The sequence below is a fragment of the Podospora bellae-mahoneyi genome (assembly GCF_035222275.1).
Source record: "Podospora bellae-mahoneyi strain CBS 112042 chromosome 1 map unlocalized CBS112042p_1.2, whole genome shotgun sequence".
Taxonomy (NCBI): domain Eukaryota; kingdom Fungi; phylum Ascomycota; class Sordariomycetes; order Sordariales; family Podosporaceae; genus Podospora; species Podospora bellae-mahoneyi.
The window spans coordinates 340914-368272 of NW_026946360.1; the positions used below are offsets into that span (position 1 = coordinate 340914).

The 27359-nt window shown below is 53.8% G+C and overlaps 9 protein-coding genes across 9 annotated transcripts; 2 read left to right on the forward strand and 7 right to left on the reverse strand.

Moving 5' to 3' along the window:
* Positions 1 to 4: 4 nt before the first annotated feature.
* On the reverse strand, positions 5 to 4964 carry QC761_122560 (uncharacterized protein). The gene is made up of 3 exons (XM_062875517.1): positions 3458 to 4964; positions 2657 to 3273; positions 5 to 2590 (listed from the first exon to the last, which is right to left on the reverse strand). Exons 1-3 carry the CDS (start codon positions 3977 to 3979, stop codon positions 535 to 537), a joined length of 3195 nt encoding a protein of 1064 aa, XP_062736080.1. The 5' UTR covers positions 3980 to 4964; the 3' UTR covers positions 5 to 534.
* Positions 4965 to 6118: 1154 nt separating this feature from the next.
* Positions 6119 to 8140, reverse strand: QC761_122570 (uncharacterized protein; the record flags this gene model as incomplete). The annotated part of the gene is made up of 4 exons (XM_062875518.1): positions 6119 to 6641; positions 6696 to 7417; positions 7442 to 7578; positions 7846 to 8140. The coding sequence occupies 4 exons, from the start codon at positions 8138 to 8140 to the stop codon at positions 6119 to 6121; spliced, it is 1677 nt and encodes a 558-aa protein (XP_062736081.1).
* A 1409-nt stretch (positions 8141 to 9549) lies between these two features.
* Positions 9550 to 10800, reverse strand: QC761_122580 (uncharacterized protein). The gene is made up of 2 exons (XM_062875519.1): positions 9780 to 10800; positions 9550 to 9724 (listed from the first exon to the last, which is right to left on the reverse strand). The coding sequence occupies exons 1-2, from the start codon at positions 10747 to 10749 to the stop codon at positions 9648 to 9650; spliced, it is 1047 nt and encodes a 348-aa protein (XP_062736082.1). The 5' UTR covers positions 10750 to 10800; the 3' UTR covers positions 9550 to 9647.
* Positions 10801 to 11606: 806 nt separating this feature from the next.
* HIS5 (histidinol-phosphate transaminase) lies at positions 11607 to 13430 on the forward strand. Its single transcript, XM_062875520.1, has 2 exons — positions 11607 to 12016; positions 12073 to 13430. The coding sequence occupies exons 1-2, from the start codon at positions 11943 to 11945 to the stop codon at positions 13271 to 13273; spliced, it is 1275 nt and encodes a 424-aa protein (XP_062736083.1). The 5' UTR covers positions 11607 to 11942; the 3' UTR covers positions 13274 to 13430.
* On the reverse strand, positions 13126 to 16121 carry QC761_122600 (uncharacterized protein). The gene is made up of 2 exons (XM_062875521.1): positions 14860 to 16121; positions 13126 to 14809 (listed from the first exon to the last, which is right to left on the reverse strand). The coding sequence occupies exons 1-2, from the start codon at positions 14948 to 14950 to the stop codon at positions 13518 to 13520; spliced, it is 1383 nt and encodes a 460-aa protein (XP_062736084.1). The 5' UTR covers positions 14951 to 16121; the 3' UTR covers positions 13126 to 13517.
* QC761_122615 (uncharacterized protein) lies at positions 16089 to 19530 on the forward strand. The gene is made up of 2 exons (XM_062875523.1): positions 16089 to 18920; positions 18978 to 19530. The coding sequence occupies exons 1-2, from the start codon at positions 18640 to 18642 to the stop codon at positions 19315 to 19317; spliced, it is 621 nt and encodes a 206-aa protein (XP_062736085.1). The 5' UTR covers positions 16089 to 18639; the 3' UTR covers positions 19318 to 19530.
* QC761_122610 (uncharacterized protein) lies at positions 16435 to 18170 on the reverse strand. The gene is made up of 3 exons (XM_062875522.1): positions 17387 to 18170; positions 17191 to 17324; positions 16435 to 17129 (listed from the first exon to the last, which is right to left on the reverse strand). Exons 1-3 carry the CDS (start codon positions 17561 to 17563, stop codon positions 16793 to 16795), a joined length of 648 nt encoding a protein of 215 aa, XP_062736086.1. The 5' UTR covers positions 17564 to 18170; the 3' UTR covers positions 16435 to 16792.
* On the reverse strand, positions 19327 to 20240 carry QC761_122620 (uncharacterized protein; the record flags this gene model as incomplete). The annotated part of the gene is made up of 2 exons (XM_062875524.1): positions 19327 to 19637; positions 19710 to 20240. 2 exons carry the CDS (start codon positions 20238 to 20240, stop codon positions 19578 to 19580), a joined length of 591 nt encoding a protein of 196 aa, XP_062736087.1. The 3' UTR covers positions 19327 to 19577.
* Positions 20241 to 20744: 504 nt separating this feature from the next.
* On the reverse strand, positions 20745 to 26684 carry TOP2 (DNA topoisomerase 2; the record flags this gene model as incomplete). The annotated part of the gene is made up of 2 exons (XM_062875525.1): positions 26170 to 26684; positions 20745 to 25982 (listed from the first exon to the last, which is right to left on the reverse strand). The coding sequence occupies exons 1-2, from the start codon at positions 26236 to 26238 to the stop codon at positions 20745 to 20747; spliced, it is 5307 nt and encodes a 1768-aa protein (XP_062736088.1). The 5' UTR covers positions 26239 to 26684.
* Positions 26685 to 27359: the final 675 nt, after the last annotated feature.

Genomic DNA, 27359 nt, shown 5'->3' on the forward strand with positions numbered 1-27359 from the left:
CCCTCAGTTCCTCTTCTAATGCTTTCTGATTTAAGCAGTAGTGGGTACGCTATACACTATACTCAGGCTCAAATACCTGTCATTCCCATCTCTACTCCCTTGATACCCCACCCTGCATTCACCAACTTCCCCTCTGTTTGTGCAAACTCAACTCACCACAACAGCAACCCACAACCCATAAACTACTGGTATCTCATATTGTTTCAATAAACGCAACCTTCTCCGCCTCGCCTCTGGACAGCTATGGTTCTTAACCGCATATATGGCATATGCCCCTCCTGAAATCCACCGAAGCAGTAACACGAAACCCTCAAATTATATGTGCCCAAAAGAGAAAACTTGCGCCCAAGCGCCTCCAAATGAGGTGTAATAGAAGGAAAACCAAAAACACAACATAACCGCCTCCCCATGCCTTCTAGGTCATGGAGACATGCTCATTAAAATAAAGCCCAGCAATAGAAAATCATCAGCCATGAAACACCACCACTCTCAAAACAGCAAGCCAGCCAGTGTATCACATTCATCTTGGCCAGCTCACCTCCTCCAGCCCCAGAAACCACCACCGCCCGTAGCATTGGTGGCGGCAGGCGCCGTGGCGGCCTTCTGAGGGGACTCGCCAGGAGCAGGCACAGACGTCGGTCCGGTCGTCCCAGTAAGCCGACCAAACATGCCCATAGCTGCTGCCGCTGGCCCCCCACCGTCTGCCGTGCTGTGGTTTCGCTGCAGCGCTGGTGGTGTCTCGCCCGGAGCCAGCCCAAAGGCCTTCCGGAGCTGTTCCAGCTTCTGTCTCGCCTCCTCGGCTTCCTGTTTGGCGACAGCTTCGGCCGTCTTCGCCGCCGCGAGCTCGAGCAGAAGGGCATCACTCTCGCTGGTTGGGATAGGTGGGGGTGGGGGAGGAGCCACGACGTTCAGGGTGGAACCGGCTGAGTCCCGGTTGGACTTCTTCTGCATCGTCATCGACGACGCTCGCTTGTTGTAGTTGGGCGGGTGGGATGGGGTGGACCTGCTGCGGCCCAGCTTGAGCTCGCGGAGACCACTTGTACCCGCTGCCGTACCAATCTGGGGGAACCACTCGGTACTGGTCGCGTTAGAGGCTGGCGTGTCGGACGCCCTGGTCCGCATGCCATGTATCTGCCGCTCGAGGCGCTGCTTCTCCTGGTGTAAAGTTCGGACATGTGTGTGGCTCTCCCTCAGTTGCTCCTTCAGAGAGGAGACCTCCTGCTCCGCTTCATGAATCTTGCGTTCGTGCTCTCGAGACCTGGACACCTCGTGGGATAACTGTTCTTTCGCCCGAGCCAGCTCGTCTCGAAGTTGTGATTTGGTCTGCGCCATGGACGACCGTCGGTTGACCACCGAGTCGCTGAAGCGAAGCTCGACGATATCGAGCAGGTCAGATAGCTCCTCCGAGGTGGGCTTGACTGTCTCGTCACCCTCTTCCGAGGTTGGCTCAGTCGAGGCATCTCGAATGGTGTCCTCGCTATCGACACTGGACGACAATGCCGCCGAATCCTCGGCGCCCGCCTTTTTGCGCAGGCCGTCCAGCAACGATCGCACTGCCTTTCTGTCCTCATCGCGGTCTTCCTTTTCCTTTTGTAGCTGGCTGGCCAACAAGGCATGGTTCCGTTGAAGTTCGCTAAGGGCTGTGAGCAAGTCTTCAATCTGGCTGTGAAGTTGCTTGTCCTCCTTGCTGTTATTGGCGCCGCTCGAGAAGACGGCGGGCGATGTCTTTTGCGGCGCGCCCGTCACGGTTGAATCGTCAGCGGAGCTGTCCCGCGAGACGGACGTTGCTTCGGTAGATACGGAGCTGAGGACGCTAGCGGCAGATGAAGTAGTGGACGAGCCAACCTCCATCGAGTTGAGGGTGGATGCCAGGCTCTGCTTCGACGTGCTTCGCCGAAGCATGCTCAACGGACGCGACACGGCGCCCAGGCCGGGATTGAGCGTGTTGGTAGTGGTGTTAGCAGTACTGGTGTTGCTGGATGCGGAGGCGGCTGCCGCAAACGTGGCAAATCGCGGTGTTGAAGAGGAAGCCCACAGGCGACCCAGAAAACGGGAGGCTGCGGTGGTAACATCCGACACCTGTTGCGCTGTTGCATCTGTGGCACGGGGATTGGCGCTTGGGCTAAGGTTAGCTTCTCTGTACCCCTGCTCCAAGGCTGCCAACCGGGCCTTGGTGACAATTTCAGAGAGCGCAGCAAAATCCTGGACAAATTCGTCGGCGTTGTAGTTGTAGCAGTCCCAGAGCCCGCGCGATAGGAGCAGATGCATCACGTCCTCGAGCTCGGTGCAGGCCAGGATGCGCGCCTGGTTCTTGCGCATGAGCGACAAGGCGACTCGCATGATGGTCTCTGACGCCCCCTCGGCAAAGATCACATCGTAGATGCGAAACAGCATGGGCAGGGGGCACGTTACGGCGAAGAAGGAGAGGAACCACTGTGAAACATAGGCGGGTTCGACTTGCAACTCGTCCAGATGCGTCGACAGAGTGGGCAGATGCTGGCGCAGCAGCTCTCTGAATTGGTAGATGCGGACATGTAGCCCTGACAGATCGGGAACGAAACAATGGCGCAGATCGTAGTTCTCCATCAACCTAGTTTTGAGTGCCTTAGTTAGTCCAAATACTCCGGACGAATCGGTACGATTCCTGTTCCCTTACCTGACCAGAACACAGAATGCCTGCTTGTCGCCCATGTGCATGAGCAAGGGGCCGACCAGAAAGGCGAGCCCTTGGCAGTACCCAATCTTGGTGTCATAGAGACTGAAGCACTTGAGCACCCGACCGAGCATTCGTTGGCCATCGCCTTCGGGATCCCTAAACATGTCCACACCTGGAAAGCTTCGTCCAAGATCCTTGCTGATGACGCCCTCATAGGGGCTAGACTCGCCAGACAACCGTTCGAAAACCTCTTCCAGGGCACTGTCGCGGGCGCCGGCCATGCTCTGCCAGACAACACCCCGCAGCGGCGGTGGGATGCCCTTCCTGACCTTGTTGGACAACAGAGTCGGCAGGCGAGCAGCCGTTTGCTGAGGGTCTTTGACCAAGGCGAGGTAGAACTCAAGCTCGGTCATGGGCGTCGGCGGCAACGTCGAATACCGGAGGGCTGGAGGGGTCGGCCCGGTGACCATTTTCCGAAGCTGTGCCATCGAGGGCGGCCTCGGGTGGCTCTCTCGCAAGTGTTGCTGTCGCTCAATGATCTTGACCTTGATGCTCTTCGGATTGGTTGCGATTCTGTTGTTTTCTTGTTCCAGCCGAGCAAGCAGCGAGGCGGTGGACTGTAGAAAGAAAGTCTTGTGTTAGCCTCGAGCAAAACAGTGCAAAAGAAATGTAGCTGTGATGAGACAGTAGGACGGTGTGGAACGGTGAGACAGTCCAAAGACACGGGAGAATTTGATCCTCGTTGCTCAGTGCAAGTCGCTCGTTTCCTGGGACTCTTTTGTGATTCGGCTTTGCACCTACCGCTTGTGCGTTCTGTTTGTTTCTAGCCTCCATATCTTCTGTCGCCTGAAGTTTGTCCCAATCAACCGCGTCGGAGCCAGAACTCGACCTCGAATCATTGGCAACATCATCCGAGCGTCCGTCCTCAGCTTCGCCCAGCTCATCTTGCAAGCTGGGTCCCTTCTTCTTGCGAGTATCGGGTTCGAATATCTCCGATTCACTATCGTCATCGTCATCGTCCTCCTCGTTCAGTGTTTCGGCCATGGTCTTGCTCGGGGCGTACTCGGCTTCATAGCGAGGAGGGATTGTGCTCGGCGGGACGGCTGTGTTCACCGTCAGGGAAGGGGGTTCGGAAAGGCGAACTGTCACGAGCGAGTCGTGGTCTCGCGCCTTTTCCTGCATCTCGAGAGGGATCGGCTCGGAGGTGGTTCGCTCGTGGCCCGTCTCGTTCGTCGTCGGCGTAGTCGCCATGGCTGGCTTCATAATCTTCCGCGTGCTCGGCAGCCGCTGCTGCTCATCTCTCTCGATTCGGTCGAGCTCCATCCCGAAGCCTCGACCCTCCTGATCTCCCACAAGCTGGTGCAATTGTTCCAAGTTCCAAAAGACAGGAAGGAAATACTTGGCCAATTATCTAGCCCAAAACCGAAAAGAGTCGCTCAATGGTGCTGTCCCTGGTCCGTTCCGAGGAAAAGCAGCTCTTCCCTGTGAATATGCCCCCAAAATTTCCAGTTGGTGAATGGCCAACAACAAAAAAAAAGGCACCAACTGCCCCCAAGGCCTCGTTTGTTCGTTTCGTATGATTAGGAATTAGTGATTAGGTTCCTTTTCTCGGCTTTGCCGCCGTCTGGTCTCGGCTGTCCCTGGTTCCTCCCAAAGTTTTTTGTTTGTTCGGCCTTGCTTCTTGTTCCAGAAGAGTTCGGAGGCGGACGTCGGAGCTTGAATAGGGAAAGAATAGAGACTGAAGGGGGGCACGGTACGGCAGGGATGGCTTTGCAATGGGCGACAAGGCGGGAAGGCGAGACCGCGTGAGAAGTGAGAGAGTCGGTCGAGATCTTCAAGACTCCGAAGTGACCTGTTTCTTGGCACGCGACACTGTTGATGGGGCTCTAGCTGTTCTTTGAAGGTTTCATCGAGGGGGCCGACGATGCTGAAACAGTACTGTGCGATCACAAGGTGACCCGCTCCCCACGCCTGCAACACTTGGTAAACACAGCAGCAGCGGAGCCTAAAGCTTCAGAAACTTTCGCCAGAGAGGACCGGCACTGCAAAGGAGCGACGAGATATGCCGAGTGGAGAGCAGCGATAACGACACGATGTGAGCTCGAGAGGGAGAGGCAGGAGCAGAGCAGCCGCTCACGATCGAATCGAAATGGGATCAACTGCGAACCGTGGTGGCCCGGCTCAGCTTGGCGAAGAGGCAAGACCCCGAACCCCTGGATTTCATGGATCAATGCAAGATGATTGGATGCTTTCTTCTTCCCTGGTTCACGCGCGCTCTCTCACTGGTCCAATGGGGAAGCGCGACAGCGGGGCATTATGAATTGGCTGCCATTTCATGAAGGGTGATTCCTCGATTCAGACCTTATCATCACCACTCACCAGTCAGGGGTTTGTTGTCGTGCCATAATTGTGCCTCCCTATTGATGTGGCCCAAATTTATTTGGGCAGCACAGTTCTGTTGGAGAAGGGAGCTCCTGCTCCCGAACACAAAGAAATAAAATATCATCCAATGGCTGCCGTTGAGAACTGGTGAGCTACCAAACTGCTACCAATCAGAGTAGGCGGCTGGGAAAGGGAAGCTTTCATCCCGCTCATGCATGCATGCTGCAGGCGGACCAACTCGCATCTTTGGCTTCAAGACTCGCGATGTGCCAACTGCAGATTCCACCGCTACTCTTCTTCCCCTCCGGCTGTCCCAAGGTACAGCCAAATATGAACAACGGGTCGCTGAAGGCCGCCGAGTAACAAGCCCAGTGCAGTCAAACGTCCCCGCAACCAAAAATTCGGGTTTCTCTTTGGTGGCCTTTGTTCATCGGGCCTGGCCCTTGACCGCATTTGCCGCACAAGTCAAGAGTGTGGGAGGAGACGTAGTCTTGGGCTCAGACATCGGATGACATGTGTTATGTTCCCACGTTGCGTGACTGGATCTCGGGGACTATTCACAAGCAATGATGGTCCCAATGAGAGATCGCCGAGGCCTTTAAAAACAAATGTCCAATCTGGCCCCTTCACAGCAGTGGTCGGCAAGGTTGGCAAAAAATACCACCCATACTATTATATAGATCTATAACAGTCGAGTCATCGAACGCCCCTGCTTTTCATTGTCTATAATGTTGTGTCCCATGAATACGCACAGCCTATGATTACAGAAATACACATAACCAACCCACTCCTTTGCCCACTTCGCATTCCGCCGTGTTCAAACTCCGCCAAAAGATCAGTCTTACTCCCATAACACCATTTGCAACTGGCGCTTTACACTATTGATCCAAGACATGATCGCAACAGAAAATAGGGAACACATGTGGAAAGGACCCGGACACGCAACCGTGGACACGCTGTCACGCTAATATATACCCCGGCCTACTCTTTCTTTGACCCACGGTATAACTTTTCGCCTGGTACACGCCCCTCTCAACACCTATCACATCACAATCGTACAGCTTTGGTTCCTAGCTCGCGTCACTGGCCAGCAGGCTGGGTTTGCAAAAGAGGGCCTGGACTGTTGGCCATCTGAGGTGTCCTGTAAGCCGTTGGACCAGGAGCAGGGCTGCTGTGGTTCGAGCCAAATCCTGTAGCTTGGCCTGGGCCTTGAGCTTGTGTTTGGGCTTGAGCCTGTGCTTGCGCTCGAGCATACGCATTAAGTTGCCCGTTGGGGATCGCGCCAGGAGCAGCAGGATTGAAACCCGGCCTCATAGCTGGTGACGCTTGAGAACCTGGTTGCTCTCTTTTAGGGTCGACACCAGGAAAGAGTGCCTGAAGCTTAGCATAGAGTTGCTTGAGTCCCTCAATTCTCTGAAGGCGATCGGCGCTTGGATCCAGCGGTCGTTCTAGTACATCGTCTGGAGAAGCCGGGGGTAATTTAAGCTTCAGGGTCTTGCTAAGTGGTGGGGCTGTCAAGAAAGGAGCCGGGAAAACGGCAGTAGCTGGATTTCTTTGGATGGATGATTGATACTGGAAGTTCACTTGAAGCCTCTTCATGCAGCTGGGCAACAATAGGTTAGATCAACTCCTTGCGGTCTGTCCAAGGGTAACATACTGGTTGTAGTCTTCCTTCACCAACCGTTCCTGCTCAGCATAATCTACTCCAGCTTCCGGAGCCGATTGTGCTTCCTTCTTCAATTCGAGCTGGGCGTTGGACAGCTGCATGGATTCGTAGAGCAGTTCCGTATTGATGTCGAAAAGAATCTTGACCCGCTCTTTGTCCTGCGGGTCTCCACCGGGACTTTGAGGCGTTGACAACCTCGAAGTACCATTTACTTGTTGACCCTGTCCATTAGCGGGAAAGGTTGGCGTTTGAGGCGTCATAGCTGCTGAGCCAGACTGCTGCTGCTGCGGTTGACCTTGGGGTGGCTGCTGCTGCTGTTGTTGCTGTGGTGTTGGCGGCTGCTGGGGCTGTTGTAACTGCTGGGATGGTGGCTGTGGAGTTTGAGATTGAACTTGAGCCTGAGGCTGGACTTGGGTTTGGACTTGTTGTTGTTGTTGCTGTGGTGGGAGAGGTTGGGATGGCTGACTCGATTGTTGAGATGGCGGTTGTCCCTGCTGTCCCTGTGGTGGATTCGTGGGCGTCTGACTCCGTGAGTTGCTCTGTGTCTGCTGAGGAGTACCATATTGAGTTGGCTGGGAAGCCATTGAAGTAGCCGGTGTGTTTTGCGACGGGTTGAAAGGACGCTGAGGAGTTGAGGTGGGCATCCCGCCTGCATTCGGGCGGTTTGGATGCATACGCTGCATCATAGGTTGCTGTTGTTGCTGTTGCTGTTGCTGTTGCTGTTGCTGTTGCTGTTGCTGAAGACCAGCATTCAGCTGATACTGGTTCATCGGCCCGCCCATCATAAAGTTGGCTGGAAGCTGCGGCTGAGGGGCCGCTGAAGAAGGTATTCCAGCTCCGTACGGCGAGGAAGTAAAGGGGGCCTGGTAAGCCACTGTCGCGTTACTGGCGTCAGTCTCCGTGGTGACATGAAGAGTGAATGGTAGGTTGGCAGTGTATGAGTGTGGGAGTGACACGGAATGGGCTTCGGATGTCGAGAGGCGTTGCGGCAACTGCCGAGCCATGGCTCTCAGGTCACCACGCGCGAAGGTCTCTGTCGGGTAGGACAAGGACGACAAGGAAACGGGCAGAGAAGGAAAGTTTGCCAGACTGACGGGTGGCTGGACGTCATACGTAGGAAAGGCATAAAAGGGGGGCTTACTCTGACCATTGGCACCAATGTGCGGCATGGCGGCATTCTGCATCATTCCTGCAGGACCAGCACCTCCCATCATGGCCGGGTTATTGTGACCTCCAGGAAACGGGCCGCCCTGACCATGTTGTATGGGGAATTGTTGTTGCTGTTGCTGCTGCTGCTGCTGTTGCGCGTTATACATCATCTGCTGTTGCTGCTGCTGTTGTTGTTGTTGTTGTTGCTGCTGTCCCTGGTTTGGTGAAGGCTGCAATTGCGCGCCCTGCGGTGGGGCGCCGTTAAAGCCATACTGAGCTGAGTACATAACTTTCTATCAGGCTGAGGAGACTCGAGCCAAGAAACAGGGCAAGGCGACAGAGGAGACTTCCCGAGGGGGGTACGCCAGGGGAAACGTGAGCGGCGGATGGAACGGCGATAGACGTGTCGTGGACCAGATCAGTGGTTGCGGCTGCCGGTGTGGGGTAGGGCCATCAACATGAACTTCCAACTTTTGGTATCTTTCTCCGTTAACGACAGACTTGTGACAGCAAGTACCTGGGTCCCCAGTCCACCGAGATGTGTACGGCTGGGATGTGACGGCAGGTATGTCTCTAACGCAAAGCGCGGAGCCGACCAGGCAACTCAGTCAGGATGAGATGGTTTGTAATAACGAACGCGATCGAGAGCGGATGGGGATTGGGTGGGCAATCCGAGAGCTTCTCTGCGCGTCTGCCGCTGTGCCCCAACAATACCAAGAGGCAGCACCCAAGCAAAGACCAGCTGGCCAGTGGGGAGGCGCGGAATTGCTACGGGTAGACAGGCTATCAAACGTCTGAACCGCCAGACAAAGATGCGATGGACCGGACCGATATTGGATTCCAGGTTGGTCTATGCCCACCTGTGTGTCGCGATCCTTTTTGGGATGAGACTGATGGAGAGATCCCTCCTTAACCCCTGAGAGGTGGCACTGGGGGTGACAAGCAACCGGAGATAGGTAACGAGGGAAACCGGGGGATTGGGCAACTATAGGGCCGACGCCAGAAAAAGGGGGGGGCGCTGCCCGAAGCACAAAGGTTAAAGTGAAAATAAGTTTATGTAGGGCAAATGGCTGCTAGGAATGGCTGTTCTTTGCGTATCAGTCGCGCTGGGTGGCAGGCGGGCGTCCTGTGGGCGACGGGTGTTCGGAGAGGGGGAAACCTGAAAGTTTTGCGTGTTGCGAAATCACGGGACCCGAACCGCACACGGCAAGGGCCCCAAAATTTGTGGGTCCAGCCTTCAGACGACAGCCACGCTAATCCAGATTCGTCTCTTATGCGACCCTAAATGTGGATACTTCTGCATCCACCAAGACAGACATCACCGAGAATGGCCCCACACTCCACCAGGACGGATGTACATAACTTGGACTTGAAGGTCGAGGTTGTGTGATCTGAGCTCGAAAGGCCGCAGATCTGGATGCTAAGAGTACTACTATCTTATGCTGAGAATAACATATATGGATCATCTGGACGACCCTAATCGCCTCTCGAGTCTTGTCTTCGTAAGCAGGTGAATGCTGACCAAATAAGAGTTAGGTAGTTGGTTTTGGCTTCACTTTAAACGTTCAAGTTGCATTACAAGCCAGCGAGGTAGGCATCGTGCCTGAGGGTGCTGGTACCCTGTAGCCTGCTGTTCATCGGTCTTGGTGGGTACATAGTGCCCTCTCACACCTCTCTCCTCATTGAATTGATCGTTTACAATTGTCATGTTTGATGAACCATTCTCTCCTGATGAGGATCATTGTATATACAAGTATGCATTTAGTGCTCCTCTGCGTTTTGTCCTTTCGTCCTTTATTTCCTTCCATACCGGGTTCCGTACTTGGACTTTCCTGAAACAACATCAAGGAAGTGGTCCGCAATGATTTCATCTATACAACAGAATTAGCACATGTATGACCCTCAAATGGTAGGGGCTCAGCTCACCTGTCTTGCTCGAAGGATGCAATTCATCGTACCACAAGAAACCAGACAGGCCACCGAGAGCTGTCTGGTCGACACAGTCACCCCCAGTCGACGAGCAATGGCGGTAATAGCCCGTTACGTTGTAGGGAGCGTCCAAGAAGCTCTGTGGTTGGTTGTAAATGTCGACCAACAAGCTGTGAACATCGAAGAGGTCAAAAGTTGCCTTCGGCCAACGCGACTTGATGGCCACTTGAAATGGGACGCCGTAGTCAAAGATAGTGTTGACGTTTGTAGTGTATTGCTTGATCTTTTGGCCGTACTGTGTGACGTTATAGTTCGTCTTGGTGTTCCAGAACTGGCTGTCTCCAGTCCCACCATTGTCCGGGTGTGCGTACAGCGGCGAGAGCTCAAGAGGGGCTTCGTTCAGCAGAACGAACCGTCGGCCTCCCGTCTTGTAGATGGTATCAAATACGGACCAGATGCAGTCCACGAAGTCGGAAATCGTGGTCCCGGGAGCTTGGGAGTCAGAAAGGAAGGCATCGAAACCGAGATCGTTGGTTCCGATCCACAGGGCATACACCGTATTCTCGGGTGTCCGGTTAGGGAAGATGGACTTGAACTTGACATCTGCTGTGAAAGATGGGATTTCATCTTCTAGCACTGAAGGGAATGACCGGCCGATGAAAGCAAAATCACGCTCGACGATCTTGTTGGAACATGTCGCGCCGCTGACAGCATAGTCGATGAGCCTGGCACCAGCATCCTGGGCCGCAAACTGAGCCCATGTGAGACCACCGCTAGCCGTCGTGTTTGACACCGAGTGATACTGGCCCGGGGGAGGTGCTTGCCCGCCATTGTTGATGTAGTAGCCTAGACGGCCGTTGTCGGTATAACTGTCGCCAAAGGCGACCAGATTGTCGAAGGACTTGCGGCCACGGCTGGCGGCCGCAATAGAGGCAGAGGCGCCGGCGAGAATGATAGAAAACCGCATGGCTAGCCGTGGGATGACGTGTGCGCGAGAGGACAAAACAGCAACGCCAATAGAAACATCGACAACGGGGCCATGACAAGCATTTTATGTGCCCAGCAAAGGGTTGCTGGGCAATCTATCGTCCCATTCACCCGGTACAGGGAATACTATTCCGCTGCAGGCTATATTGCTGTCCCACCTACGCGAGGAGACGGGGGTGACATCGGCTCGGGATGGGAGGTCCGGGAATGGCGGCCGGGCGACTAGTCCGGACCACCCGCATCGTGATGAGCAAGGCGAACGAGGATTCAACACCATTTCTCAGGAGTTCAAAGCGAAAAGACCCGAGAATTTGTCAGTTAGCCTATGGGAATGCTGAGTCGGCACGGTGTTGGCCTGGTAACATGACACAACTTGCAAGTTGTGACGGGTGAGCTCGTCTTGGGACTCGATTGAACTGAGGTGGGCGCACAGCAGGAGGGCGAAAAATGTGAAGTGAATTTTTGTTGGCGCTAGCATCTGAAGCAGTTCTAACAAAGCATAGAAGGCTGGGGTGATGCGTAGAGAATGGGTATGCTGATGGGAAGGCTCTGGGCGGGGGACAAGATCCCCGACTGCTGCTCATCACGAATTGGCCAATCATCGTCAAGGATTGCACCGGCTGAATGGTAACAACCGAAGACCTGATCAAATATTCATGTGTCGTCTGGCACTGTTATGGAGAGGAAAATCTGACAACTGAATCGGCAGACTTGCAAGAGTTGTAATCCACTTAATAATGTTTGATTGCAGTAATTCACTTGTTCTCGCTTTCTGGTATTTGGATGTGAGCGACACTCATAATTGTGTGAGGGTTGGGGCTAGGGTTAGTTAGGGTGGGAAGAATCAAGGCTGGTGAAGCGATCATCAAATTGTTGTTGGAAAGGTGACGAAATCAATGATGATCAGGAGATCGATTTATTTCACTCTGGCTCTTATTTCTGTTCGAAAACAGCTGCGTCGTCGTCAGCTTCAAAAATTACCTCTGTTGGGATGGTTTGTTTGGAGGGCCCGCCTTCCGGAACCGGGGCTGCAAAGATATTTCGCCCTGACTCCTTGCCGTTAATGACTCCTCAACCTCACTTGAGCGCAACTCACTGGGAACGCACTATATAAGGACATTTGAAGATCAAAAACTGTGTTTACCTCATCATATTTGGCGATCAACACTCAAAATGTCGCCCTTCAACTTGGAAACTTGCGCTAGACCAAACATTTTGGCCCTCGAACCTTATCGCTGCGCACGAGAGTGAGATTCACCCCTTGGACTCATGAGCGCACTATCACTGACACCCAAAACAACAGCGACTACAAAGATGACGGCACCAACGTCCTTCTCGATGCCAACGAGAACGCCTATGGCCCCCCTCTCCCTCCGTCCATCACAGGCCTTATTCAGCCCCAATCCGGCCTCGGTCCTGTAATCGACCTCCCCGGCCTCAACCGCTACCCAGACCCTCACCAAGTCCCCCTCAAGCAGCTCCTCTGCAACCTCCGCCAAACCCACGTCCACACCCAAAAGAAGCTCTCGCCGGCCAACCTCTTCGTCGGCGTCGGCTCTGATGAAGCCATCGACGCCCTCATCCGCGCCTTCTGCCGCCCAGGTCAGGACAAGATTCTTGTCTGCCCGCCAACCTATGGGATGTACTCCGTCTCGGCCCAAGTAAACGACGTCTCCCTCGTCAAAATCCCCCTCCTCCCGGGTCCCGACTTCCAACTCGACGTCCCCTCCATCCTCTCCGCCCTCTCCTCCCCCGATGCAAGCACCATCAAGCTAGCCTACTTCTGCTCCCCGGGTAACCCAACCGGCTCCCTCCTCTCCAAATCCTCCATCGGGTCGATCCTCGCCCACCCAACCTGGAACGGCGTCGTGGTCGTCGACGAGGCCTACATCGACTTCGCGCCTGACTCGGCCTCCCTCGCCGAATGGGTCGTCGAGTTCCCCAACCTCGTCGTGATGCAGACCCTTTCCAAGGCGTTCGGGCTGGCGGGTATCCGTCTCGGTGCTGCCTTCACCTCCCCCGAAATTGCCAGGCTTCTCAACGCGCTCAAGGCTCCCTACAACGTCAACAACATCACCTCCGCGATCGCAGAGTACGCCCTCTCCCCCGCCGGCCTGGAGGTCATGAGGGCGAACAAGGCTGCTCTGCTGGAGCAGAGGGACAGGTTGCTGAGGGAGATGCCCACGATCCCCGGGGTGGGCAAGCTCATGGGCGGGACCGAGAGCAACTTTTTGCTGTACGAGATGCTCAACAAGGACGGGCAGCCGGACAATGCTGTTGCGCTGGCTGTGTACGAGGGTCTGGCGGAGACCAAGGGCGTGGTTGTCAGGTTCAGGGGCAAGGAGCACGGGTGCTTGGGCTGCCTGAGGATCACGGTTGGCACCGAGGACGAGGTGACGAGGTTCTTGGAAGCCATCAAGAAGCAGCTTGAGCAGGTCCGGGGGGTGGATGCGCGAAGCGATGAAGAGGAGAAGGAGAAGGCTGCCAGTGCCGTTGTTGCGTAGGGTTGGACTACTTGAATGTTCCAAACTCGGATTGAACGTCACTGAAAAAAAACACACAAAATGAATCACCAGAGACCATCTTGTTTATGTATCTGCATGTCTGTATGCTTTTCCCCTGCCTAATGCAATTGATTCCAAGATTTCCTCCAGGCCACATTAAACATGTGGCCTGGAATGCTAAAAAGGTGAAATGTAAATACAACGAAGAAAGTAAGACACGCCATCACCCAACCACCCCAAAAGTCTACCACCACCCCTTCACGGGAACAGTCCTCCTTCTCAACCCACCCGAGGTGTGCGTCCCGGCCTCGGTCTGGGAGCCCGCCGCCGAGTCCGATTCAGATGTCGGTGTTGGTGCTGGACCTGAAGCCGTCTCAGAGTCACCCTTTACGGCATTCTGATCAGCAAACGCCCTCACAGTCTTGATTTCGCCCCCCTTCAACGGTGCTTCCGCGTCCAAAGCCAACAAGCCCTGAATCGTCTCCAGCGCGGACATCTCCTGGCCCAAGCCCGGGTTTCCATCAAAGGCACCGGTATACCACTTGTGGCTGCACTGGGTCCCGCTCGCACCGCCTGTGCAAGTCTTCGCAGCCGCCTCGACCGAAGTATGCCATAACTCTTCGATCGCCGGCTTGATACTCGGAACATACCTCGCGGCCGCATAGACAAATCTCGAAAAGTACGCCTTGAAGCTCCTCATGTCCTGATTGCACTTGTCCACCTGCTCGCACGCGTGCTCGTACATGATGTTGGTGGCGTTCTCAAACGGGCTGAAAAAGCTCCTGCTCGCCTCCACCATCCTCTCCGTCCTCTCGGTCCACTTCTTGTCCTGGGTGACGTCGGCCATGACGGCAGCTCCGTAAATGTAGATGCTGGCAGAGTAAGAGAACGTGACCGGGTTGGTGTCCTTGCAGTCCTTGCTCGCATGGGCGCCGTCGTAGACGTTTCCAAACTTGTCAATCATGCCGATGCCTTCCGTCCAGTCCCAAACCTTTTCCGCCCAGTCACTGTACGTCTTGTTCCCGGTGGCGCGGGCCAGTCTGGCCGCGATCTGGAAGAAGCCGCCGTTGCTGACGGTGTTTTTGTAGTCGAGTCCGTTCGGGTTTGAGGCAAAGATTTGCCACAAAAGCCCACCCTGGCAAGCAGTGGTATTCCACCTGCCAGCCAGCGAGTCGAAAATGTTGGCACCCATATCCAACCACCCGGGAACATTCGGGTCTGGCTGGGGAAAGTTCCTCTCCGCGGCGGCCATGACAGACATTCCCCAGAATGCTTGATCGTCATTACCTTCTTGGCCGAAGTGAGTGGGGAGCATGTAGTCAAAGTCGGGGCCAACCTGATCCAAGAGTCCCCTTGCGATCAGCTTGTCGTAACTGTGGTCGCCCGTATAGTGAGAGTAGTCGAGCATGCTGCCCATCAGGGCACCGGCTTGCCACCAGTAGTAAGGCTGAGGAAGGTCAACGAATTTCTCAGGGGTGCCCGAGTAGTAAGACATGGCGTTGGCGGCGACGGTTTTGGCAACGCCCTTGATGGAGACTTTCGAGAAGTTAGCACTCCTTTCAGGGCAACGATCATGCAATACGTACGTGAATCAGAGATGTTGAGCTCTTTCGGCGCAACGGCAGATATGATCACTGCCGGGACCGCTACGGGTCTCACATACTTGACAAACCTCATGGTGAGTTTGTTGCTGGAGCCTTGTGGTGTTCTTTGAGTAGTTGCGTCTGTCCGAGGACCAGCGGATGATATCGAAAGGAAAGTGGCCGCACAGTAAATAAAAGCAAAAATCGAAGGCGAGCAAACTCGGCGAAAAGGTAACGTCTTGTTGCTATCGTCTGTGTTGAGAGTGGCGCGGTTGACGATTCAGCAAAGCACCGTGACAGCGGCAACAGCAAAGTACTCTCGAACGATTCTGTGTGTTTCCCCGGGTGACCGAAATTCGTGGACTATTGTACGAAAGTGATACAATAGAAAGTGAACAGGAAATGAATGGAGCAATAGCCTCGCGTTGCGGGCAATTGAAGTGAAAAGAACAATACCAAACGAAGGTTGGTGATCAACACCCACACACACACTCGGTCGTCAGCAAGCTGTCGACAATATGAAAGGACAAGCTTGGGCTTGGAGAACAGATGAAAAGGTCCAAACGGCCGGGACCTGTCAACTTTTAAAAAGAAGATCGGATGCAACAAACCATCTCACCGTTCAAGGTTGCATCCCTGCTGCAAGAAGAAGGAGTGACCCATCACCACGGCCGATCTCCTTCTTGCGGCGCCGAGCACGGCTTTGGGGGAGGTGTTGTCGTCTCCTGCGAGCCAATAGGGCATCTTTGAACCCTGTCTCCCTGTCAATGGCAACCCCCACTGCGGGTAAGCCTTGCACCCCCTAGAATTATTTTAGCATGTTTCGTTTGCTTCGTGCACCGACTGGTGATTCCAAGACTGTGCACATGGAAGCTTGACCAGGTGCCGAGGTTTTTGAAGGGTCCAGTATGTCTTTCAGAAGCGCGCGCGTTTGTGCGCTTGCTAGGCGAGAGGGCGGCAAGACCCAGGCACAGAGAAGGCTTGTCTAGGTGATTTCAAATATCAGTTTACGAGAGGGGTTTGCCAGTGGGTAAGTTATGCAAAGGGCACAGCAGAAAATGCTGCCTTTGAGAACCTTGATGCCCAGGGCACCTCAGCTGTGTTTGTGTGTTCCATTGACAATTATGTGGCAAGTGAAAGTTTGGCGATATCACCTAAAGGTGTACCAGTGTTACGGGCGTCCCCTTTCACCCTCTCATTGTCAGGAAAGTAGCTGATGGTCGGGAAACACAGGTGAATTGTCTGCCATGGTGGTGTTGAAGATGTTGAACCTGAAGTCGGAGCATTTTGATGCCAAGCTTACGATGCTCCTGCGGGGCAGCGGGTGATCAGGGGCTTTCAGTTGGACAGGCCGTTGATTGGCTGCCAGCTCACGCCACGTTTCTTAGGCTGGAGTTTCTCCAAATTCTGAAACACCACCTCCAGTGAAATCCGAACGGCTGGCCAACAGATCAGCGGACCTTGCCGCGCACGCCGTGGACAAAATAACTGACACTCCAAAAGTCCTGAAACATACCTCGAAAGTTAAAAGCTATCAGTGTTGATAGTATATTACACGTGCAACCAACTTGCAGTTCCAACCACCCTGTCCACAACGTGCCGCACGACTGGGCGAGTCCTCTCTGAAGCTGACAGTGCTGCCAAGTGGGTCATTCTCGCCTTGCATCTCCAGCTGAAGAGAGGCTGTTGAGATGGCTCAGGGTGAATAGAAAGACAGCTCCGTATCGAAGTAGGCGCATAAAAACCCGGAATATTTCCCATCCCTATATGTTTCTGTACAACCTCGGAACTACATGCGACTCGAAAAAAGGGGTATCCGTACTTCTTTGAACCAAAAGTGAAATCGGGGAACAAAAACACCCTGCCGTGTATCTCCACCGGCCCCGATCCATAACCGGAGCACATAAAACCATCAAACGCCCGTTTCCGCGCCCCTTTACATGAATGTCAGAACAAACAAAATAACAGTCCCAAATGAGACGCCCGACAGCCAGCTAGCTCTCACCGGGTCCAGGCTAAAACCGGCGCCCTTGACAGGCGAGTTCGTCAACGATGCTGCTGGTGTCCCGTCAATGTCAATCGTGTTGGGTAACGGACCCGGTGTTGTCAAAGTCAACGCGCCCCATGTTACCTCGGGCGTCGTGAAAGTCTCCGTCCACACAGTCTGCGTCGGCCCCGTGATGGTGCCCTCCCAATGGTTGGCCCCGAAGGATGACGATCCGGTGCAGGTTGCGGCCGTTGTGCCGTCCAAGTTGCATTCAAGTTCGGCCGTTCTGTCACTCAGTTAGCCACTTTGATCTTTCGGATTCAGAAAACCATGGCTCGCAAACAGACAGTGTCCCAGGGGCCACGCCACCGTATTTCAAAGTCCCTGGCCCTTCCGTGAAGACAAAGGGAAGGTCGCCGGCAATCTGACAACTTGGCGCCTTCTCAGCACAAAAGACCGTGTAGGTTGTTGCGGATTGGTCCTGAACAGTCGATTAATCAAGATGCTCCATCTCAACCTGGTTTTCTCAATCAAAATACGTACACTGCCAATGATGCTGCCGCGAAGAGCAGCCCAGTGAGCCTCCCCGTAGCCGGGTATGTAAACCGATACGGTGGATTGGCCGTGTGCACCAGTGATTGCTCGCGCTATCACAACCGTGGTGCAGACCCAGCAAGAGACTCGTCCTCCCCGGCGCCGTTCCTCTCGCCGAAATCTCATGATGTTTTGGAGGTGTGGCAGAGCGGTTACGCTTTCGATTTGGCAGCCATCGCAGCAACAGGGATATTCACAGAAAGAAATGGATTTTTTGCAAGGAAGAGAAGAGATGGGATTGTCACAACTCGATCTAGAACGGCAGGACAGTCATGCCCAGACCTGCGCTGTTTTGTCCGGAACGATGGGAATTGCGTTCTTGGCGTTGGCGGCGCTCTTGGCGAGGGGGGGGGCTTCGCCAAGACATGCCTTTGAGTTTTTCGTGTCGTCCAGATATAGTCGCCAAGCCGCACATCACGATGCTGCTCTACGGGCGGTGACTTGCTTCTGTTTAAGACGAGCGCATCTGCATTGAAGTCGTGTATCTGTCGTGAACACCACAGGGTTCTGTAAAATCCATGGCTTGCTGTAAGTGCCCGAACAGGTGGGTTCCAATGGGCGTTTGGCAGGGGTTACGACAACAGTCGGCTTCAGGCTACGGTAGCTCCGACACCGATCTGAATCCTAAAAGCATCAAACGATCACCCTATCATTTTTCCCATGTACCTTTTGGTTCTGGCACTTGTCGATCTGATATACCTCAGGGCAAAGCTGTAAACAAGGGTTGATTTTCTTGCCGTCGATCATCACCGCCAAAGCAACTTTGCTGCTGTTTAAAACACGGGATGTACTGTCACTCAGTTCCCGTACCACATCCAGAGGCGGGATCGCTTGCTTTTTGCTTTGCTACCTCTTTCTCTTCTGGGACGCCCAACCGCAGTTTCTGTAGACCAGATTTGTGGCTCGTCGTCACCAGCTATGTTTGAGGGTAGGCATGAAGTCAACAGGGATCATGTGTTGCTGACTGATGGCTTTCCCATTGAGCGGTTTGCCCGAAATCCGGAAGATTTAGTACAAGTAATTTCAGCTTCAGGGAGGGACGCGCTTGGCATGGATGATACCGAATACGGAGCAAGCTGCCTAAAAGATATGGATATATGGTCTTAGTATCATATTTCTATAGTCCTTCTTCCATCTTTGGTTTTTACGCGTCTTCTTCTGGCTTTGTTTCCGCCTGCATCTACTGAATTGAAGTCGTCACCATGGTTCGCGTTACTACTGCCTTGCTGGCCTCCGCCGGTCTCAGCACCATGGCCTCGGCTCAGGATGTCGGAGCGGCTACCACCTCAGTCACCTCTCTCTTCCTTCCCGGCTTCGACACGCAGACCATCTGGGCTTCTGTCATCACTGCCCAGCCCGCGGCGGCAACCTACTCACTCGCATGCCCTCCCGATGCCGATTCCAACGACTGTGGCCTTGGCACAGGGTTAACTATTGTTCAGGGGGAAAGCACCTTCTCTATTGACATGCGCGGAGAGTCTGTGTAAGTTCTGTTATGACCCTTCACCCCCTATACCGAACCTTTGCTTACATCGACTAGCACACAACAATACGGTTGCGATCTCGTGGGCAAAGAAGCCAAGTGCTTTGGCTCCATCATCAGCCCTGGCGGGACTGCTCTGTTCCAGCAAGTTGCAGGTAACTACCAGAAGGAAATCCAAGCCGTAACAATCACGGCCGGCTTGGAGAAGTTGGATGTTGAGGCTGCCACTACCAGTGCCTCCGGCACTGGCGCTGTTGAGACAGGCACACAGACCACAACCCAGACAGAGGACGCCGCCGGCTCTACGAGCAGCAGCACAGCTGGTGTCCCCCAGATTACCCAGAATGCCATCATGATGGGTGCTGCTCTTGTCGGTGCCGGCGCGATGCTTCTCTAGGGGAGTTGCCATGGAAACACAGATCTGTTCGCTGAGACGTTTGCGATGTCTCTGGTTGTGTAAGAACGAGGATGCATGTAAACATGACCGTCAATAATTAGAATGGCCACCCCGGCCTGCTATGCTATGCTCAAAAACGAAACCAACCGCACATGCTCAAGGATGAGAACAACCCCCTATGCTCAGTACCACCTACTGTCCAATCTAATAGGACATTCCATGGTAGACCCCTTGAACGGCAAACGACGACCTCAGCCTCTCTAAAACAACCGATCCTCCCTTCCATCCTGCCAACTAGTACAGTTGATACACCTTGCAGCCTGTTTTGTGAAACCCCGTTAGCCAACAACCTAACAACCACGCCCCCAAAAAAAGCTCAAGAGTAGACTCACCTTCTCACTAATATTCTTCCGACAATACCTGCACCTAACAGTACGTTTGATGATCGGATCCTTCGAAAAAAACTGATATGTCGCCGCCATCCCATACAAGCTCATCCCCACACCAATAAAATTAATCAACCTGTTCAAGAAAAAGCCATAAGCCATCACCACCGCCCCGTCCGCCTGCGCCTGCTTCAAAGTATTATACCCCCCCTCCCCCTTATAATTCGACCCCCCTTTCAACACGGCAAATTTCTCCTCCAGGTTCTTGTTCAGCGGCAACAACACCGAAATTGGCGGCAGCAAAATATCCGTCACGAGCGAGGTCACAAGGGCGGTGAACATGGACGCGATGATCAGACCGAACGCGATCTCGAGCACGTTTCCCTGGAAGGCAAAGTCGATGAAGCCGTGCAGGAAGCGATGGGCTTTGGCCCGCCCACGGTCCAAGAAGTCATCGTCCTCGTCTCCGTCGTACGAGGCGCTGCGGCCTGGCGGGGGGGAATCGGTGTACGTTCCTTCAGTGGTGAGGCGGGGCATCGTGGATCTTTGGACTGTATATAAATGTATATGCCGAGAAATGCAGGTTTTGGGGAAAATAAGGACTGTTGTTGAAAGTATCGTGAAGGGAGACAAGACGTTGGGTGTGAAACCCAAACGGGGGCTGCTCCTTCGACGTCACTGTTTCCTGATTGGGGCCACATAAGGGAGGTGCGGGGAGCAGAATCTTGGCAACTTCTGCCCCTCTAGATTGATGTTGATACGCTTTGCTTGACAATACACTACCACACACTTCATGACTGCGATCATGCGTTCAACCAAAATGCCATGTTGCTATTACACATACACACCATAGTAGACCGACAATTTGCCACAAATAACAAAAGAAAGCTGCCACCCCGAAACGTCCCACAATTCCCAGCTTCACATAACTTGTGCTTAACCCGGTGCAACTCTGACTCCCATATAAACTGTGAACCATGTGATCCCCATTATGAACAAGAAAGCTAGGAACTCGAGCATTTCTCCCCGCTATCATCAAATCTAATCGCTCATGTCGAAATCATCGCTTTCGTCATCCCCACCACCGCCACCTATCGAGTCACCCTCATCGCTGTCAATCACAATCGGCTTCTTCTTCACGGCTGCGGCACGACCAGGCCTGGCCTTGGGCCTGGCTGCGGGAGGACTATCTGGTGCATCTTCCATAGCCTCATCGCCCTCATCGTCGCTCAAGCCTTTTTGAGCCTTGGCCTTCTTAGCAGCATACGCCTTCGCAGCTGGTGAGAGATGTGGTGCCTTGGGCTTAGCAGCGGCTGTTTTGGTGGTCTTGGTAACAGCGGCCTTGGCCTTGGGAGCAGTTGCCTCATCCTTGTCCTTAGTGCTCTTGCTGCCGGCAGGACGTCCACGCTTCTTGGCCGGTGCTGGAACGACACTGAGAGGGGTCTTTGCCTTGGATGCTGCCTTGGGAGCAGGTTTGGCAGCGGGAACGTCGTCGTCTGATAGGAAATCGTCCAAGTTATCCTCCTTGGTCTTCAGGGGGGATGACCTGGCGAGCGCCTCGTAATTGGTGTCGTCGTGGTCGTCCAAGTCGAGACTGGGCTTGGATGGCTTGGACTTCATCTTGGGGAGAACTGAAGTATCCCCACCTCCAGAATGGGACATGGCAAACAGACTAAGCCTGCCACCGCTGCTGCTCGAAGCTGGAGCTCCTATGCCCTTGACCATAGCACCGACATCACCGAGCTTCAAGCTGTCGTCGCTATCCGAATCATCGCTGAGCTTATACATCGGTTTGGCCTTGGCTGCGGCTGCACGCTTGGCTGGTGGTTTCGCCTCAAAGTCGTCTTCAGAATCATCATCACTGAGCTTGTAGGATGGCTTTGCTTTGGCCGCGGCCGCGCGCTTGACGGGCGGCTTCTCCTCCACTTCCTCGTCCGATTCGTTGTCGCTGAGCTTGTATGACGGCTTCGCCTTGGCTGCTGCTGCTGCCACGCGCTTGACGGGCGGCTTCTCGGCCACGGCCTCCTCGGGTTCTGAAGCCATATCCACATCTTCATCTACTGAAGGTTTACCCAAATCCATAAAGTCCTCGTCCGAGTCATCCGATACCACATACTTGGACTTCGCAGCAGCCGCGCGCTTGGTACGACCGTTGGTTGTTGTGGGAGCCTCCGACTCTTCCTTCACTTTAGTGTTGATGGGCATCGCCTTCTTACCCAAGAGGGCAAAATCGTCATCAGATATCCCACCGCCCGCTTCAACATCTGGCAAGGCATTGTCATCGACAGGCTTCGGCTTGGACTTTGCCTGGAACGCCTCGGCAAACCGCTGCTGGGTTTTCTCCGTCTTGATAGGCACAGGAGCAGCCTTGACGGCCTTGGCCCTAGATTTCTTCTCTGGCTCATAGGCGTCATCATCCTTCCGACGGCGGCCTCCTCCCTTCCCTACACCGAGCTTGTCCGACTTGCGGCGACCCATTCTGCGAATGCCGGTGGCGATCTCATCGTCCAACTTCAGCTGCGTTTCCCACTCCTCTTGGAAAGCATCCAAATCCTTGACCCAAAGATCCTTCTCGCTCAGAGCCTGCAGTTCATCATGCTCCGCCTTCTTGGCCGCAATCTGGTTTTTGAGTCTCTCAAGACGCTCGCTGGTGAAAGACCAGACAGGCATCGAAAGCAGGTAGTCGTAGTCACGAGCGCCTCCAGCGGTATCGTCATCTTCGGCCTCTTCAGCAGCCATTTCCTCGTCAGGCGACTTGGCCTTCTTATCGTCCTTGGGAGGGAATGCCTCATAGTCGCGGTCACGAAGCTCCTGCACCAAGACAGCCTTCTTCTTTCGGTTGACCACCATCTTGTTGTCGATGATTTCCGTGATGAAACGGTACTGGTTCTTGAGCCTCCGGTAATCGGCGTGGTACACCTTGAGCCAATGCTTCTTGCGCTCTGTGTACATCTTCAGGCGGTAGTGGTAGTATTCCTCCATGATCTCCTCCACCTTGTCGTATTTTCTGATCTTGCCCTGAGTGTCAAAGGCCACCAAATTGGTTGTGGAGACGGTAGTGGTAAGCTTGAACTTCTCCAACAGACCTTCCCTGAGGGCTGCCTCTCGGTGCTTCTCGTCCATGTCAATGATGAAATGGACCGTCTTGTGGTCGTTGAACTCCTTGTAATCCTTGATGAAGGTCGGTGTCTTGTCGTTCTGGATGATGTCCTCAAGCTTAGCCTTGAAGTCATCAGTCCACATGCGGATTGGCAATTCAGTAACGTGGATCTCGTTGGGGTTCTGCTCATCTTGCCTGATAATACCGTTGAAACGCCACTTGTTGGGCGCTTCCTGCTCCGGAGTTCCTTTCCAACCACGCCACCATGGTGCCATGGGGACGAAGGGCTTCTCCTCGGTATCGTCAGGGTCAAACCTTCCCATCCGGCGCCTCAGATTCTCCACTATGTGCATGGGGTGGTAGTTGGGAATCGAAGTACTCCAGCCGGTACCAATACCGTCGGCACCATTGACCAAGACCATTGGTAGGATCGGAGCATACACCTTGGGCTCGATCATGTTGCCGTCGTCGAACTGGTACTCGAGATTGGGCTCGTCAAGCTTGGAGAAGACCTTGCGCGCAAACGGGGACAGTCTCGTGTGAATGTAACGAGCGCTGGCAGAATCTTTTCCACCAGAGAGTCGGGAACCGAAGTTGCCGCTAGGTTCTAGGCAGTTGACGTTGTTCGAGCCGACAAAGGTCTGAGCTAGACCAATGATTGTCTGCTGCAGAGATTGTTCACCGTGATGGTAGGCGGCTTGCTCGGAAATATAACCGGCAAGTTCCACAACCTTCTGGTCGTTGACAAGATTGCGCTTGAAGGCAGAGTAAATGACCTTGCGCTGACCAGGCTTGAAGCCGTCGATCATGGACGGGATCGATCGGATGTTGTCAGCCATACTGAACAGAATGAATTCGTTCTGGAGGAACTGGGAGTAACTGATTCTCTGAGCCGTAGAGTCGAGGAAGGTTCCCGGAACAAAGTTGCCCAACCATTCTTTGCGAGCATCGGCCTTCTTTTTGCTGAAGATCATGTCAAGCATTTGAGACTCCTCTGGCTTGAGTGTCTCGAATTCTTTGAGATGGCGATCCAGATCAGTGAAGTAGACTTGGGCGTCTTCGTTCGAAGAACTACCCAACCCCTTCAAGTACTTGTACTTCCACTTCCGGAGTTCATTCTTGTTGTTCTCTTTCCACGTCTCATACTCGACGAGGTTGAAGAACGACTTGGGACGCAGAGGCTTCTTTGGGTTTGTGCCTTGCCACACCTTGACGACAGGGGTGATGAACTGCTGGAAGAAGTTGGGGATGCGCAGCAGCGAAGGAAATTGAACCTCAAGGAAGTTGATGAGCAAGCCCTTGATATGACTGCCGTCCAAATCCTGATCGGCCATGATCATCAAATGGCCGTATCGGAGACCCCTGGTATCGGTGTACACTTGCTTGTGCTTCAAACCCAGGAACTTTTTGATGTTTTCGATTTCCTTATTCTTCATGATCTGCTCGGTCGATGCGTCACGCACGTTCAGCATCTTTCCACGAAGAGGGAACACGCCGATGCGATCCGGATCCAGGACAGCGCGACCAGCAACGGCCAATGCTCTGGCAGAGTCACCTTCCGTCAAGATGAGGGTACACTCGTGGCCACGCTTGGTGCCCGCTAAGTTGGCGTCGACAAGCTTCTCATTGCTCACACGAGCACGCTTGTTGCCGTCCGATTTTGCCAGCATCTTATCCGCTTTCCTTTCAGCAAACTCCATGATGTTGGCGATGACTTCAGACTTTTGGACCTTCTTGAGAAAGGCATCACTCAGGATACACTTGCTACCAAAGGCACTAACTTTGGTCGTCAGTTGCTCCTTGGTCTGGGAGGTGAAGGCGGGGTTGTCGACCAAACAGTTGATAAAGATGAAGATGTAGTTGCGGAAGTTGGCCGGCTTGAGACCATGGCCCTTCTTCTTCTTGTTGAGCTCCTTCAGAAGGGCTTCGGTGATTTGATCGGCAATGTAGTTGACGTGTGTACCACCTGACGTTGTGGCGATATTGTTGACGAAGGACACTTGTTGGAACGAACCATCTGACACAGTGAACCCCACCTGCCACGTTCTGCCCTTGTCCCTGACCTCCTCATACTCTACATTCGCAGCAGTAGGTTTCTCGCCTTCGGGAACAACGTCACCCCGCTCGGCAGCGATTGATTTGGCGTATAGCTGGCAATAGCCCTTGAACTTGGCGATCTTGAGTTGCTCACCGTTCAGCCAGACTTTGACGCTGGCCATGGTGCCTGCCATGTCGTACACACGGCGGTACATGAGGGCTTCCAAGTCGTCATCAATGCCGTTCTCCATGCCAAATCTCTTGTAGTCCGGAAGGAAGGTCACTCTGACGAAGTCGTTGGTCTTGTTGGCTGTGATTTTGGGCTTTTCCATCTTGGACATGTTGTCGGTCCAGGTCTGCTTGTATCGCTTGCCGTTGACGCTATCCTGGCACTCCAGAGTGAACTTCAAACTGAAGATATTGGTAAGCTTCGCACCGTAACCATTGCGACCACCGACCGTCTTCTTCTCATCATCGTCGTAGTTCGAACCGGTGAGAAGGTGACCAAAGATAAGCTCGGGGATATAGCAGCCCTCCTTCTGATGCATCTCAACCGGGATTCCCTTGCCGTTGTTCTCGACTGAAATCTCACCCGTCTCGCGATCGACAGTCACCTTGAGAAAGGTCATGGAGGCATCGCGCTGACTGTTGTCCGCGGCGTTGACAAGGATTTCGTCAAAGATCTTGTAGAGACCAGGAACAAAGGATACAACACGATTTTCCATCAACTTTTCCGTCTTGTTGAAAACCCACATCTTTTGGTCGGTGCGTTCAACGGACCCGATATAGGTATCGGGGCGCTTGATGATGTGCTCGAGCTGCGTGAGCTTCTGGTATGTTTCGGTGGCGGATTTGGAGGACTTGGAGGCAGCTGCCAGGGCTGGCTCATCGTCGATCAGCATGCTGTCGTTCTCGATCTCAGCCAGTGGCTTGCCACTGGACTTCTTCGCCGGTGCCTTCTTCTGCTTCTTAGCCATCGGAGGAGTGCTGGAGAGAGGCCTATCGTCATCGCTATCATCGCTATCCGGCTTCGTTCTCTTCTTGGGCGCCGCCTTCGCCTTGCCGACCGTGAGCTTGGTTTGGACCATCTTGGCAGCTTTCGCGGCAGGCGCTTTCTTCGGCGCAGCCTTAGCTTTTGTTTTCTGTAGCAGATGTTGTTAGCTTTGCTGTTGCTTGCGCTTGTATTGGTAGAATAGCTCAGTATTCAGAGTTGGTGCTTCAACTGAGCGATCCTTTGCTGCCGCCGAGGTACCGCTGGGTAACCAGACTAGATGCAGTCTGCAAAACCAATTCAAAGACGAAGGGAAGGGCACCAGGAAACATACGTACCACCTCTGGTGAGTATCCGTCAGACTCGCTCTGGGCAGTGTCAAAGACGGACTCCACGTCTGAATCCATGTTGGCGATGACCTGGGAGGCGCGTTCCTCAAGTCGCGCGTCGCAAAGTCTTTAGCGCAACGTGAAAAGGTGCGGCAGAGGGAGAGCAAAGGCTTTGTTCTTTGGTACATGCAAAATTCAAAGGTGGAAAAGGGTCGAAATAAGACGAAGTCTCGACACCACACGACGCAACAATGGCGAAAAAAAAAGAGATTCCGCGAGAGGCCTCGATCAACTCGCCCAGCGTTTGTCGTCGAGTCGAAGGGAGTAGGCAAAATGAGAAGGAATGGAGGGGTCGCGTCACAAGAAAGAGTTAAGAGGGATTGTTGTGGCGAGTGTAGCCGGCCGCAGGTAAACAAAATCGTCGTTGTGCGTGGTCTCAGTGGTGGGTGTACTGTGAGCCTGCTGTGCGTTGTGTTCAATATTTCGTAGGGCGAGTTTTCCTCGACTAGGGTCTTCAATGCCGTGTCCAGGCACCATACGCGAACGAGACGCGACTTCCTGCTGAAAGTGGGGTCGGGGCTTGTGGTGCCTCAGGCCTGGCAAAACAAGAATCAGTAGCCCCACTTCTGCCAAGTTTCAGGAGCACCCAAGTGTCTGGCAGGTGGTAGATTAGAAGAGGCAACGGAGCCTTCCATCTAATGACTAGCCAATCATTTTACACAATTTCTTTCACCCATCTAGGCACAAACCACGGGCAACCGAAGAACGAACGACATTCCATTTTTCAGTTCAACACTTCCTGCCGTGATTCATCTTCCCGAGCTGGCCCTAATGACCCAAAGGGCCTCAATGGAAGGAACTGCCAGAAGGCCCCAAAAGATGGATAGCCAGATGACCCTACCGTGGAGGCACCAACGAAAATTTGCGACTTCAGCGTCGACACATGATGCAGATGAATTTCCAGGTTCCCACCCTCCTCACCTCAGTGGTCCCAGCTTCCGAGTTGTTTGCTCAGATTTGCAGTTCTTTGGCGAATCCGGAATCGTACACGTCTCTTTTCTCCGCCTGATTCACTGCCAGTTCCTTGCTCGTCCACACAGACTGGTCCGACTGGTCCGACTTCCAGCTGCGACAAGCGAGTAGCGGTACGACCACCACCGGCATCCCGTTTTTGTGTGCTCTCTTGCAAAGCCCATGCT